General features: G+C 43.5%; 1 protein-coding gene across 3 annotated transcripts; it reads right to left on the reverse strand.

The window, feature by feature from the left end:
- Positions 1-4,420: 4,420 nt before the first annotated feature.
- ZNF445 (zinc finger protein 445) lies at positions 4,421-13,983 on the reverse strand. Of its 3 annotated transcripts, none has more exons than XM_032861388.1 (6): positions 13,042-13,983; positions 10,427-10,598; positions 10,009-10,085; positions 9,600-9,726; positions 9,009-9,119; positions 4,421-8,222 (listed from the first exon to the last, which is right to left on the reverse strand). In XM_032861388.1, exons 1-6 carry the CDS (start codon positions 13,465-13,467, stop codon positions 6,058-6,060), a joined length of 3,078 nt encoding a protein of 1,025 aa, XP_032717279.1. In that variant the 5' UTR covers positions 13,468-13,983; the 3' UTR covers positions 4,421-6,057. The 3 variants fall into 3 exon arrangements, with proteins under 3 accessions (XP_032717279.1, XP_032717280.1, XP_032717282.1); XM_032861389.1 differs by having other exon boundaries at positions 10,427-10,595; positions 13,039-13,983; XM_032861391.1 differs by lacking the exon at positions 10,427-10,598 and having other exon boundaries at positions 10,009-10,088; positions 13,042-13,125.
- Positions 13,984-15,308: the final 1,325 nt, after the last annotated feature.

Below are 15,308 nucleotides of genomic sequence, written 5' to 3' on the forward strand. Positions count from 1 at the left end.
TCCTCTCTGCCTGCCTCTCTGCCTACTTGTGATCTCTGTCAAATAAATAAATAAAATCTTTGAAAAAAAAAAGAAATTAACTTGTAATAAATTTATTAAAAAAAAAAGCAATGTTAAGAGGGAAGCTGCAGTGTTGAAGAATTGTAATTACTGTGTCAGCTTGGCTGAGTGACAGGGTGCCCAGATATTTGGTCAAATGAGTGTTTCTGTGAGGGTGTTTTTGGATAAGATTAACATTTAAGTTAATGGGTTTTGAGTAAAGAAAATACTCTCCATTATGTGGGTGGGCCTCGTTAAATTAAATCAGTTGAAGGCCTACATATAACAAAAAGACTGGCCTCCCCCTGGCCTTTAGACTTCATCTGCGATACTGACTCTTCCTGGTTCTACAACAGCCAGCCTTCAACCCGGAACAGGAATATTAGCTCTCCTGGGTCTCTAGTTTGTGGTCCATCCTGAAGATTTTTTTGACTTGCCAGCCTCTGGAATCACACGAGACAATTCCATATCTCTTTCTGGATGTATACACACATTCAATTTATTCTGTTCCTCTGGAGAACCCTAATACAAGGAGGAAGAGAGGTTTTCTCTGTATGTGGGCACTGGTTCCTGTTTCCAAAGCTGCTTCACTCCAGCAGTAGTGGCAATTCCCTTTGGTAGCAGCAATTGGGTCCAGCTTGCAGTTGTCACCACAGGGCCCTCCTTCCAATTCAGACCAACTCCAGGCCAGCAGTGCTCTCCTCCTTTTAGGTCTGAGTTCAGCTCTACAGGTGCTCTCTTCCAACATTCTACCTTTTAACAATTCTTCTGTTCCTACTTTGTAGCTTTTCTGTGGAGGTGGGATCAATACTGTACCATCACCCCAAACTGATTCAGATGTCAAGACAGATGATAGCACACACATCAAGGGGTCATGAAAAGTTTATTATTCACATAATGTGGCTCTCTGCGAAGAGCAAGACAGGCACCCAAGCCAGTCAGTTTGCACTGATTACAAGGTGGGGCCAATGGCTCTGATTTTTATTGTGCTAAGGGGTGTGGGTTTCCAGGATAATGGAAAAAGCCAGGGTTTACATAAATTTCACCTCAAGTGCTGAGTGAGTACCTGGGCTTTCTTATCAGCTTGCCCAGGGTGAGGGTTTGAAAGCTGTTAGTGGTCAAACATAAAAAACGGGGTCAGACTCCATTATGGTTCTCCCAGTCTTGGGATGGCACCAAGTCTCAAGTCACTGCCTCCATGATAAACTAGCACTTTGTTTTTGCCTTTTTAGTTACTTAGATATACCTATTAAACAATTCTGAGTTCTTTTTCTTAAAGTAACTGGTATGTTTTCTGGCTCCTGACTATAACCTGGGTGATACAAGTCCTCTTTACTATTCTATAGGGTTAGCATTAGATTACTAGATGTGCCAGTTGAGCATATAAACATTTATTCATCTTCCTTCAGTTACCTAATAAAATGGAATGACTTAACTTCTCCATCCACAGGATCCTATTTCTTAAACTCCACCACCGCCCCCCCCCATTTCTTAAACGTTTGAGTCTAGAGCTTCTGGGTTCACTTGCTATTTTTAGGCAAAAATGTTAAAATAGAGCTCATAATTTCCTATAAACTCTGTCTTGGACATCATGTGTCAATACACAGAGAATATCCTCAATCTTTTAAAAAGGATGCATGGTATTCCACCAAAGATGCACCAGAACTGTTCAACCATTCCTTTACTAATAGCCATTTGTGTTGCTACTCATTTTTGTAGGTGAGAAAACTAAAGCCTTAAGAGATTAAAAGACTTACTCTATTGAACATTATATAAATGGCAGAACTAGGATATCTATAAAAATCATAAGATGCCACAGCCCATGCTTAAAAACACTTTATTTTTAACTATTTTAAGCAGTTAAAAAAACACACATACACCACACTATCCTGTTAAGCAACATGTGACCCATCTACATCAATTATCAAAATGAAAACACAACTGCAGCTTCCATCTACCCTCCCTTACTCCATCAGCAGCTCCTGCCGTGAAAAGGCAGAACATGACTTTCACATGACATTCCAATACATGATTTTATACTCTTCATCATATAATTTGAATCCACAGGAATATATTATTGTGCAAAACAGTTACAACATTGTTTACTATATGACAATGCCTACATGCCAGCTGCTAATCAAAATACCTTATTACATGCATTATTTAATTAATCATTCCCCCACCCCCAATTATCTTGTGAGGTGGGCTACTACTATTCATTTCATTAAAAAAGTGAAACACAAATTAAGTTTAAATAATGTGCCCACAGATACACAGTATGTTTTACATAAATTGTATATTGTACATAACTTCTGTAACTTTCTTAGCATTTTTGATTTATCTATGTTGAATGAAGTAACTTGAGCTTTTTCATATTCATTTCCCAAAGTACCAAAAACAACCTTTTTTCTGTTGATGGACATTTAGGCTTTTCCCAATATTACTACCTAAACAATATTGCAATGAACAGTATAGCAATGAACAGTTTTATACAAATGTCCCTCCCTACATGAAATTCTTCTAGGGTTTATCCAGAAATAGAACTGTTGGTGGTGTGCACATCATAAGATTTTGCAGACTGCCTGGCACAGGAGCTATTACAATTTCCACTCCCACAGCAGTGAGCTCCCACTGTTCTACATACGAACCCATGCTACGGCTCGTAAAACTTGTCATCTTGAGAAGTGTGAGAAGAATTTCCTGTGCTTTCTTCTCTGTACGTGTCTTTGTGTGGGGTGATGGCCTATCAGCGAGGCAAGGGTCAACCACATTGAACAACTGATTCAAAGACTTTCCAATATCTATTCCTCTCTGGGAGTCCTAGCACTCTGGCTCTCCTCAGCCCCAACTTCGGTTCTTCCTAGGCAGCAAAAGAAAGCAAGGCAGGGTTCAAAAAAGCCTACATGTTTTCCAGGCCAGAATGGACAAGAACTGGTGGCTGACACAGTCAGTAATTGTCACCTGGAGCAGCATGGCTTAGAACCACCTACTGCTGGTGCTAACTAGTGCACCTGTGGGTGACCTTCAGTCAACACTGTACTCAGGGCCCCTTCAAAACACTCCAAATCCTGACTAAGCTGAACTAAGTTCAGTTCCATATTCCTTAATAGAAGTAATTTTGTACAAAGTCTTTGTATGGCAGGCAGGTAAATAAGCACCCAACCCGGCCTCCAGAGTGCCCTGTCTGGCTGCAGTAGTAGGCCTAACTCTTGGAAACCTGGACAACATCTAGCAGAGTAAGAAACAGGCACCAAGAGAAGTGGGGCCAGGGAGAGGGCTTAGATAGACAAGTGTTAGGGATGACAAAGGTTAGCCTTGATGGATGAGGACCTTGGCCAGCATGGATATGGCCTATACTCGTGGTGAAAGGAGACAGAAGTCAGGCTGGTCCAGGGCTGTTCAGAGGCCGGCAATGAAGTTAAATCCAATACTGATTACACCAAAAATGTTTAGTAGTTAGCTGCAAGTAGTTAGTCGTCTTCTTTTAGCTAATCTGTATTTACTAATATTTCTATAATAACCATACATTACTGATATAATTAAAATTATTTAAAAATTTAGGTTATAAAACAGACTCCATCAATATAATCCCCAAATATTAAAGGCTTACCTCAGTATAGAGGGATTTGTTTTTACTTCTTTGTACACCTGAAAATTTGGTTTGAATGTTTAGAAGTAAGTATATCTCACTTTATAAAAATGGCTGTAGAACACCCCTATTGAGTTGGAGCTGCAGCTCTGTGAGGGCTCCGATTCTAGAGATCAGCTACCTAACCCAGAGCCTTTGCACACCAAGCCCTCTTTCTACAATCGTAGGAATCAGGGAGCTTAATTACTCTAATTTTACATGCCAGAAAACAGATGCAGATGTTCAGCAACTTGTTCAAGATTATCCTGCCAAGAAAAGGCACACTGAGACTGGAACCCAGATCTCGTAACTCCAAGGCCCTTCCCATGACCCTGGGCCCTCAGCACATGAGACTCTGACCCGTGCCCAGACTTCCAGAGCCAGTTTTTGGCACTATACCAGTGATGGGACATCTGATTCCACACCACGGGCAGCTGCTGCTGTAGTAAAAGGATGAAAAGCCAGGATTACCAAACCCTCCTGAGTAGAAAGCTGAATGGGGGCCAGAACACAAACATATATGTCTGATCCTCCTCCCTGCCCTCTATTCCATCTGACATCACCACAAAGTTTCAAAAGTCTTCATTTTCAAATGCCCACAACCGACCAGATAGGATAAGATTACTTGTACTCTACTGAAAGGACATTTTCCAGGTTGGTTTCTTCTCACTACAAGAAATGGTCTGCTCCACCAGTGTGCCCTGACTCAAAGCAGTAAAATGTAGTTTGAGATGGTCCTCTACTATCAAGTGAGATATTTATTCTTATATTCATGTGAGCTCTTCAATAATCAGAAGCAATTACTACTTACACAAATTTTAGAAAAATCACTCCTTTACCTTTATGCCACTGAGCTAATTCTTTTTGTTTCAAGTCAAGTTGGCAAGTGAGATGGAGCCTCCCCCACCAGGCCCCTTTTTCTCCAAAGGGCATCAGTCATGTGCACTGGTACGTTTGGGTTGAACCCGATGCCAGCACCGGATCCAATATGTGAAGAAAGCTACATGAAAGGTTTGAGGGTCCCAACAGTGTGCACAAGTTAGAAATGCAAGCAAGCACAATAATTAAATGTTTATAACTGTTGAGAGCTGGAGGCCTTACAAAACTGCAGACTCTGTGAGGGGAGAGGAGAGTGTCCCTTTATTGCAAACTGACAGCAGAGATAACTGCATAAAAATTTCTCAGCTATATAATTTCACTGAGTCCTTGGGTCTGTGGTTAACCTTGTAAGTGTAATTCAGATTCAGACCCCATCACTCAACTCAAAACTGTCTAAAGGCTCCCTACCTTCCTTTGAGGAAGCTCTAGAGCCGGTGGGGACCCATGATACATGGCCTGGGCCACTACCTTGCTGGGGCCCTATCTTCTGCTGGCTCACTCCACTCCAGCCCAGGAGTGCCATCCTCCAAGGACACCAGACAAGATTCCACCTCCTGTGCCTGGATCTAGAGAACCACAGGGTCCATGCCCTAACCTCCTTCAGGTATTTGCTCAAGTTTCGCTTTCTCAGTTGAAGTCCTCCCTAACCAGCCTACTTAAAATTGCAACCCACCTCCTAATCCGGCTCTGCCTCTCACTCTTCTCTGATTAATTTTGTCTACAATATATATCACCATCTGAAGTACTATATAATTCATTTGTTTATTGTCTATAAAGATCCAAGATGGCAGATCTTTTGTCTGTTCTGGTCACTGCTGGGTCTCTAGCACAACAACAGTGTCTGGCATATGGGAGGTGATCACCACATTTCTGTTGAACAGATGGCCCACTGTTGCCCATGCAGATTGTGGGGTGGAGACAGTAATAGGGCACTGGGAGAGCCCCATTCTCCCAGTGATTGAGTCCAACCCTGCTCTCCTCCATATGCTGCTGAGACAACTCTATAACCATGGCAGATATCCAAGTTGAGATATGAGGGTCAAAGCTGAACTCTCAGAAAGCATTTGGGGGAGACCAGGAGTCCATGGGCTGCTGCTGCTGCTACTTATAAGGTCAAACAGTGTATCTACTATCACAGGATTCAACTGGCCCCTTCCCACCAGCCACAGCCCATTACATCACAGACATTTTGTCAAACCACAAAGGGCAATGGTATCTGCTTTTAGACTTATTACCTGACTGGGGGCTCCAGGTCACTGGGTAAAGGCCACTTCTGGGGCTCGAACCTCCAGAAGGGCTCCAAAGAACAGGTTGCTGTTCTTCCTCAGCATCACACTCCCCAGCAGGTAAGAAAGGGTATGCCCTGAGTTTCTGAATTCAGGATTCTCTGCCACCAGATTTGAAAATAGAAAGGGCTAGACCCTTTGTGAAGGTTTTCCCCATGCTTCCCATAATTAAGGGTTCTCCAGCAGGTGTGCTAGGAACCCATTCTCCCACCATCAGACCCCAAGCTAATCTCTAATATGGTTTTTCATATGTCGAGCCAAATTTGAAGACCACCTGAAGGTCTTCCCACACTCTCTGCATTTGAAGGGCCTCTCTCGAGTATGAAATCTCTTGTGGCTAATGAGCTGTGAGCTTTTGTTAAAAGTTTTCCCACAGGTACTACACTTATGGCACTTTTTCCCAATGGGTATGTTCTGGAGTCCGGTGATCCTGGAGCTCTGGTCACAAGCTTCCTCAGAATCTTCAAGGGGCTTCTCCTCACTTGGTTTTAATTCCTGTAAACTCACCCCTGCATCCTGGCAGGAAGACAACCCAGCCAGGCTGCATTCAGACTGTGCCATTCTGGTGTGTTTTCTCTGATGAATGCAGAGGGTATGTCTTCCAATGAAATCCTTCCCACACCACTGACATTTAAAAGGTCTTTCTTTAGTGTGGATTCTCTGATGATTAACAAGGCGATGTTTCCTATCATAAGATTTCCCACACAGATTACATTTATAGCGCTTCTCTCCACTGTGTATCCCTTTATGATCTAAAAGACTTCTTTTACGTGTAAAAGTTTTCCCACATTCTTGGCACCAAAAAGGTTTCTCACCAGTGAGGATTTGTGGCTGCAGATTTGGCATGTTTCCACTTTCATGGTACTCGTATTGTTTTTCCAAAGAGTGAATCCTTTGATGACGGGAGAGGTTAGAACTCCATCTGAAAGCTTTCCCACATTCTCTGCACTTATAAGGCTTCTCTCTGGTGTGAATTCTCTGATGGATGAGGAGGAATGAGTGATTACGGAAGGCTTTGCCACACTGGCTGCATTTGTAGGCTTCCTCTGTGGTGTGACTGCTCTGAGGAACTTGGAGAACTCTGTCCTGACTAAACGATGGCCCATCTTCAGGTTTTCTCTGAATGGCATGCTGCTTCTTATGAGCAATAAAGGCTGACCGATGGGTAAACTCTTTTTCACATTCACTACATCTGTATGGCTTCTCGCCTGTGTGAATTCTCTGATGATCAATGAGAGATTTCTTTCGAGTAAAAGTTTTCCCACACTGCTGACAAGGAAAAGCTTTCTCTGTAGCAGGGGTATTCTGGGGCTGACTGCAACTGGAGGTCTGTCTGAAGTCTTCTCTACATAGATCTTCATCACAGAACTTTTCTTCCTGGTGCATTCTCATGTGACGAGTAAAGTTTGATCTCCACCTAAAGGTTTTCCTACATTTGGTACATTTATAAGGTTTCTCCTGAGTGTGGACCCTTTGATGTTCAACAACATATGACTTACAGTGGAAGGATTTCCTACACTGGCTGCAGTCAAAGGGTTTCTCCCCTCTTTGGTCTCTCAAATGATGATCAAATCCTGAGCCATAGGTGAGAGCTTCCTCATACTGATTAGACTCAAGAAATTTCTGCTTAGTATGGGTTTCCTGGTGTAGACGGTAGGCAGACATGCGTCGGAAAGCCTTGTCACATAAACTACATTTATAAGGTTTCACTCCAGTGTGAATCTTTTCATGTCGCACACAGTTTGAGCTCCACCTGAAGGCTTTCCCACACACCCTGCATTTAAATGGTTTCTCTTGAGTGTGAAGTCTCTGATGACATGCAAGATGAGAGCTGTGACTGAAAGTCCTCCCACAATCACTGCACTTATACGATGTCGCCACCATGTGAAGATTCTGCCCATGTTGGTGATGTGAACTAAGGCTGAAATCTTTCCCACATGCATCCTTCACATTTGCTTTTAGTCCGGCATGAATTCTCTGATGTAAGCTAAATCCACCAACTATGCGCCTGAGGCCTTTCCCATATTCCTTGTAGTCATAGTGGTATGAACTCCCTCTGAAGTGTCTGCCACAGCCATGTTTAAGAGATCGCTTTCTTCTGGGAACTCTCAAATATGTGCCGTGTTTTAAATTACGACTAGTACTTCTTCCTAATTCTTCAGATTCTTTTTCTCTCCTGTGACTGAAATTGGTCTCTTCTTTCTTAACTCTTACTTGTATGGGGTTTCCATATTCCTTTAGCCTGCTCTTCAGTTCAAAAGATTCTCTGAGTCCCATTCCCTCAGAAACACTCATCATCCAAGATTCTGATGGCATAGCTAAGGTTTCTCCTTCTTCCAGAGGTTCATGTTTTAAGAAGAACTTGTTTGTTTTAATCTGGAGCTCACCTCCTGAAACAAAATAAAACACAAGACAATGTACTCTATTCTATACTTGGAACTGCAGAAAGCACCAAAGGACAGGAAAAAAAAAAAAAAAAAAGCCAAGATCTTGGGTGGTGAAGCTTCAGCTTAACTGCCAATATCTTTACCAAATAGTCCAGGAAGGCAAAACATGGAAGAGTGTTCCAGATGATAGGGAAGGGAGGAGGAGAAGGAAGGTGGGCACAGCGCTAAACATGCAGAAATCACATCCATTTGAAAAACAGCATTGATAAATGAATGTTAAACAGTGATAAAGGGAAGAGGAATAATGGTAAGAGGATAAAAAGGCTCCCAAGAACCCAGGGGAGGGGCTCCATGGAGGACTGGCTGAAGGAATTGGAAGTCAAACCTATCGTAGGGGCAAAGAAGAGAAGCAGGAGTGCGATTAGGGTTCTTCAAAGAGCATGAAGGGGTGAGCATGGGGTATGAGCCAAGGGCCAGAAGGAGTGCAGCAGAGGGTTGAGGAAGAGCATTACTGAATGGAAAAGAGTGCAACAATGAAGCCCTCCAGTGGGCAAGAACAGTTACTAAAATGGTTTCTGGGAAAGGGGTAGGGTCAGAAACAAAAGTCTAATAGGCCAGTCTAGAGAGGAGAAGCCCAGAAGCCCACCACTCCTTAGCAACACTGTTAAGGATCTTCCTTCTAGCAAACAAAGAAGTTATGTTCCCTGTGACTTACTTGGTATAAAAGACCTTAAGAAAGAGAAGAGCAGATGTGAGAGGAGTAAGATCCAGAGCTTCTCTGAAACTCACCTGTGGGGGCAACACCTGGATTCCCCTTAGGCTGAGCTCCCTGGACATTCAGACCCCATGGCTCCCTTGCCTCCAACCAGGAAATCAGAACAGGTTTGGTGAATGGTCCCACTGCAAAAAAGAAGGGGATGGGATGAGATGGAAGGGTGATAAATCATACAGAACTATTCTTCAGGACCCTCTCAGGACTGAGGTCCTGGCAAGGACAAGGGAAAGGCCAGGGAGGCTGGTGGGAGAAGCCAGACAGGAGGCCTAGATAGCCATTTCCAACAGCTCTGAGCACGACAAAACAGGCTGAAAGAAGTCACAGGGAAAAGGATACTAGGATTCTCTGGAAGTGGGAGCCACATGACACCTCAATCAGTTAAATCAACCAATACCATTTGGATGTCTAACTAGGAACTTAACACAGATGATTTTTAATCATTGTAATAATCCAGCAAACAGGCATCATTATCACCATGTTTTAAGAAAGACTAGGTGATAAAGCCAGGGTGAAAGCTCAAGTCAGGTCCCTGTCTCGACACAGTAATAAAAAGTGAGAACGTAGAAGTAAAAGTGGATAGAAGCATGGGGGTATCAATGCCTTACCCAGAGAAACCACATTCCTGTAATTCTCTAGCATCACATCTCTGTACAAATTCCTCTGAGCAGGATCCAGCCATCCCCACTCATCCTGGGAGAAGGTCACCTCCACGTCCTTAAAAGTCAGAGCTTCCTGAAAAACACAGTCCTATGACTGAGAGTCAGTCTACAGCTCCTGGCTTTTAGGAGAGGGCAGGGGAAGGGGGCAGGCTCTGAGTGAGCAGAGGATTGATGTGGTAAGGGTGAAAGGGAGAGCATCACCCAGCAGAAGAGCTCTGAGTTCAAGGGGGATAATCTGGTCTCCAGGACCCGGTCACATCCAGAGACACAGAGATTCAAGATAGGGGGAGCCTCACTGACTCCATTAGGCAGCAATGCTGGGATGTCATGAAGGACCAAAGTTCTTATGACTCACCTGAGCCTGAGATGTCAATGGGTCTCCTGGGCACACCTCTCTCTGGGAAAGGGCAGGCACCTGGGGAACAGGAGGCTCTGAAGGAGAAGAAAGAACCATGAGAGAAGGTAGCCCAGTTCTTGGCATCCCACCGAGGAGGTCCATTCCTTCCCCACATAGAGGAGTCCTGGGCCTAGGAGCAGGTATGGACTATTGTTAAATACCCATTTCACATTTCCCCAGGGTCCACTGAGGGTTAGGGAATGACAAGTAGGGGGTGCAATGGGAAGAGGAGCTAGTTAGACATGGGTTACAGAAGGGTAAAAAGGACACAGAGCTAAGCACCAACTGAAAGGGATTCTCATGAGAGGACAGATGGTGAAATGACAACACTACTTTGGGATGTGTGGCATACAGCTTAGAGCTTGATGGCAAGTACCGGATTGGCCAGCCAAGAAGTCACACACTCCTATTTCATAGGGAGGCTCCAGGTGGTCCCCAAGAGTAGAGCCGCTCCTGAGAGGTGAAGCAGAGGGCCATATCTGTGAGGCTCGAAGGGCTCCTGTACCCATCCAACGTACATCTGGGCTCTGGGAAAGGGCTGGATCCTGGAGGGAAAAAAATGTTGTGAGAAGATCCCTATGGGAATCATAACGCAAACTCAGAGGAGGCCACATGGCCAATCATTAAGGGCAGGGATCCAGGAAAGGGCAAGACAGGCCCTTCATTACCTACAGCAGAGGGGAAAGGAAGAGGAGAAAATCCAGGGAGGACCCCCTCACCCCTAGCCTCCCTGGGCTCTAGTGTGGGCCATGAGGGAGATAGGTGGAGCCAGATTCCAGCTACAACATGGGAAAGCACCCAGCAAGGCACCGCTGTTAGGCTTCAGGTGCTACAGTGACACATCCCCACTAGCCCCTCAGGCCCCATCCTGGTCTAGAACTTAGAAATCAGAGAGAAGAAATTTATCCCTGAGTTAAAATGATAATGGTTCACCACAGAGATGCAGACAGATAACATCTACCAAGTATTAGGCACTGCTCTAGGCACTACTAACCAGTGACCTCCAAGAAGCAGGACCCCTCCCAGCGTAAATCTGAGATTAACACTGCCAGAGAGGCAATGCTACTTGTGAGGGTCAGCCATGAAATCACAGAAGAGAAAGGTCTCAGGTACAAAAAATGGCAGTGACCATCCAAACAGAGACCTAGAAAGAGGCAGTCTTTGCCCTGGGACTTCAAATGGTTCCAGTCTCTGAGGCAAGGCTATCCCTGATGTAGAAATGAGTATTGAAAGCTTACAGCGAATGAACTTTTAAGTTTTATCTGGTCCCGTGACTGAAACTGGTCTCTTCTTTCTTAACTTTCTTAACACTGATTTGGATGAATATTAGCCTGGGGCCATGAAACATGTGATACCAAGCTACAGATTAAAGATGATGAACCTGTTCCTCCCAAACCCTACCAAAAAGAGAATAAAGAAACATACAAAGATGGAAGCAGACAGCCCAATGAGTTTAGGGAAATTTCTCAGAATCTTGTTGCTCAATGCTGATAAACCACAGGGTGTTTATGCAATTTTATGTGCATCTTGAGCCATTCTGTTCATTTTTCAGAATTTGGGAGGTGTTCGTCCAGCCTATTTTGTTTTCTTATTTTTTTTTTTGCTTTTACTTATTTATTTGTCAGAGAGAGTGAGAGCACAAGCAGGGGGAGTGGCAGGCAGAGGGAAAGGGGAAAAGCAGGCTCCCCATTGAGCAAGGAGCCCGATGTGGAACTCGATCCCACAGCCTTGGGATCGTGGCCTGAGCCAAAGGCAGATGCCTAACTGATTGAGCCACCTAGGTGTCCCTGTTTTCTAATTTCCAACCAGCTTTCAACCAGGTCCTGCATCTCCATCAGGTATTTTCAAACCTTACATCTAGCTCTAAATGAGTTAAATGTAATTAAGCCACAATTTTGTACCTTATTTGCTTTAATCAGTGATTTTTCAATCCTTTTGAACATCTTGGTGTTTTGGTAAAAATGATAAAATGCTCTTTTAGATTTTTTAAAATAGTAACCCATGTTAAGCAAAAAGGTTTTCTTTTTTAATAGTCATAACCTGCATTGATATATTATCATTTACTGCTGGCAGATGTTCAGTGAAATGTGTTACTTAATTTGATATTTGGGAGAAAAGTATGTCAAATATGTTCCACATATTTTTATTGAAAAAAAATTTTAAAGAAGCCTATAAAAATGATAGACGCTCTTAAGAAAAACAAAAAACAAATCTCCAAAGCTATCAGAAGCATTGAGAAACTCATTTGTGTTGGGCAGAAGGAGCAGACAGAGCTCACTTTAACTGACTGGCTGCTCTACCACCAGCTCTGGGGGAGTCAACTGTTTTCCAGTGCTAAGGCTGGGGCTAGGCACACGGTGGGAATTCAAATATACACTGAATAAATTCTCATTGTTAGATCAGTTTTACATATTCTTTTAAATAATCTGAGAATCTGGGAGAATGTGAGCAATGCTTACAATGAGGCTGTGAAAGTCTTCCAATTTCTTGGCCCTGGGCTGTCCCTCAATACTCTTCTTACCCCTGACCCCTGCACAGAACAAATCCTCAAAAGAAAGAAGAAGATGTGAGTGCACTGCATTTATAGGTCTTACCATGTACTCAGAAGCCAGGAGTCCTGACTAACAGCAAGAGAGACATTACTCCCACTTAACAGGTCAATATCAAGTCAAATTAGGTATGTGGAGATGGCCTGGCATAACCTAAGTCACTGTGTCCAAAGCTCATTACTGTCATCTACAGATACTTGCTGACCCTCTTACTGGAGCCGACTGTCCTCTGGGAAGGTGGGAAGGGCTGCCAGCTCAAAGGTCCTCCGCTCAGGGTCTAGTTCTCAGCTGCTCAGGTGCTGTGGGAATGAGAAGGGAAGACATTCCCTGCCTTCCTCAATGTTGAGGGTTCAGAGACCCAAGCCACCCACCCACTCTAAATGAGGTGGCTAGCTGACAGGCAGAGTTCACTGGGCACTGCACACTTGTGCACACTCACCCTCCATGGTGTCCCATTGATGTCCCTCTGCAACTCTTCCAGCAGGGCCACAGCTTCCCCACCACTCTCAGGGTGATGGAGCTGCACCCAGGTCCGGAGCTCCCCGGGCAGGATGCTCAGGAATTGCTCCAGCACCAGCAGCTCTAGGATCTGGGCCTTGGAGAGAATGTCAGGCCTCAGCCACCAGCGACAGAGCTCACGGAGCCGGCTGAAAGTCTCTAGGGGCCCAGAAGATTCATGGTAGCGAAGCTGCCTGAAGAGCTGGCGAAATAGTTCCTGGCCAGAACGGTTGAGTGTTTGTGGCCTGGCAGCCTGCACTGAAGTGTATCCCTCATCCTCTTCTTCCTTCTTTATCATCTGAAGACGCCCTCGTTCCCTTGAAGCCTGTGCCTGAGCCGGATGGACAGCATGCCACCTGCCTGGGGGCATCACTCCTTCTCAGGCTCTACCCAGCAGAATGTGAACCAGGTCTATGTTAGCTGTGTCGCTGCTGGGACATCAGGAGTAGTTTTTCAGCACTGTAGTGGGCAGTGCCATTTGCTGGGATATCAGATGTCACTGTCAAAAGACTAAAATAATCAACATTATTGTTCAGGAGGGATGCAAGAATGATGGTGCAGTTAGATCCTGGTAGCCAGGATCATCACTAGATGTATGAAAAGAGGGCACATGAAGATTTGCACAGTCATGCCTGCCAATATTAAGCAGACCAGTGCTACACTGTCACATACTGTGGTAAATAAACTAAGAAAATAACCCAGAATGCAGGAAAACATGTACAGGGCTTGTAGGCTAACAATTGCAAATGGCTGATGAAAGAAACCAAAGGTCTAAATAAACGAACAGACCTACTGTATCATATACTGGAAGACTTGACATAGTAAAGATGTCAATTCTTCACCAAAAGATCTACAGGTTTAATGCTATTCCTATCAATATCTCAGGAAAGTTTTTCATATTTATAGACAAGATTATTCTAAAATTTATGTGGAAAATAAAGGAATTACAATAACTAAAACAATTTTTTTATGATTTTATTTATTTATTTGACAGACAGAGATCACAAGTAGGCAGAGAGGCAGGCAGAGAGAAAGGGGGAAAGCAGGCAACTAAAACAATTTTTAAAAAATAGAGTATGAGGACATCATCTATTTAATTTTAAGACAAATCAAGACTGTGGATCCAGCAACTGAACTACTAAATATTTACCCAAAGAATACAAGAATACTAATTCAAAGAGGTGTTTTAATGTTTACAGCAGCACTGTCCACAATATCCAAATTATGGAAACAGCCTGAGTGTCCACTGACTGATGAACTGATAAGGAATATATGGAATACATATAAATCAATACTACCCAGCCATCAAAAAGAATGAAATCTCGCCATTTGCAACAACATAGATGGAGCTAGAGAATATTAAGTGAAATAAGTTAGCCAGAGAAAGACAAATACCATATGATTTCACTCATACATGGAATTTAGGACACAAAACAAATGAGCAAAAAGCGGTGAGAGGAGGAGAAAGAGAGGCAAACCAAGAAACAGACTTTTAACTATAGAGAATGAACTGATGGTTACCAGAGGGGAGGTGAGTGGGGGGATGGGTGAGATAGGTGATGGGGATTAAGGAGTGCACTTGTGAGGAGCACAAGGTGATGGATGGAAGTGTTGAATCACTATATTGGACACTGAAAATAATATAACACTGTATGTTAACAAACTGGAATTTAACTAAAAACTTAAAAAAAAAAAAGAGACTGTGGTACTGGTGGAGGAAAAGACACATAAACCAGTGGAAAAGAAAAACCTGGGATAGACCAACACAAATATGCCCAACTAATTTGTAATATTAAATGTGACTTTACTAATATTGCAGTATTATATTTTAAAATATCTCAAATAAGCAATTCAAAAACAAAACAAATGCTGATTAGGAATTCCTTAAGTGATTGTGACCCCACCAACATGTTAAGAACTATAATCTGGACACTACTAACCCAGCTATCTACTACACTCCGAGTTTCCTCTGTAACTCATCATAATGGAGGCTCTCCAGAGGTTTAAGCCATTTTCATGAGACATCAGAGTTTAGTGTACAGAGAGGAGAACAAGTAAGACTGACCTGGGTTCAAATCCACCTCTCCACTTATTAACTGTACTGACTATGGAGGCATCACTTTACCTCTTAAAATCTCTGTGTCCTCACTGTATAAAATGGGGGTAGTTGTGGGGTTTAAGTAAAAAACTACCTGGGCACATCTTGGGCTC

The sequence above is a fragment of the Lontra canadensis genome, unplaced genomic scaffold (genome assembly GCF_010015895.1).
Source record: "Lontra canadensis isolate GAN:19392208 unplaced genomic scaffold, GSC_riverotter_1.0 scaffold20, whole genome shotgun sequence".
Lineage (NCBI taxonomy): Eukaryota > Metazoa > Chordata > Mammalia > Carnivora > Mustelidae > Lontra > Lontra canadensis.

What these genes read in the sequence shown, in the direction of transcription:
- ZNF445 (XM_032861388.1), bottom strand. Translation starts at nt 13,467, where the DNA reads ATGCCCCCAGGCAGGTGGCATGCTGTCCATCCGGCTCAGGCACAGGCT. An exon ending in ACATCAATGGGACACCATGG is followed by an intron (nt 10,599 to 13,041) that starts AGGGTGAGTGTG and finishes TTTTTTTCCCTC; the next exon opens with CAGGATCCAGCCCTTTCCCA. An exon ending in CAGGAATGTGGTTTCTCTGG is followed by an intron (nt 9,120 to 9,599) that starts GTAAGGCATTGA and finishes TCTTTTTTGCAG; the next exon opens with TGGGACCATTCACCAAACCT.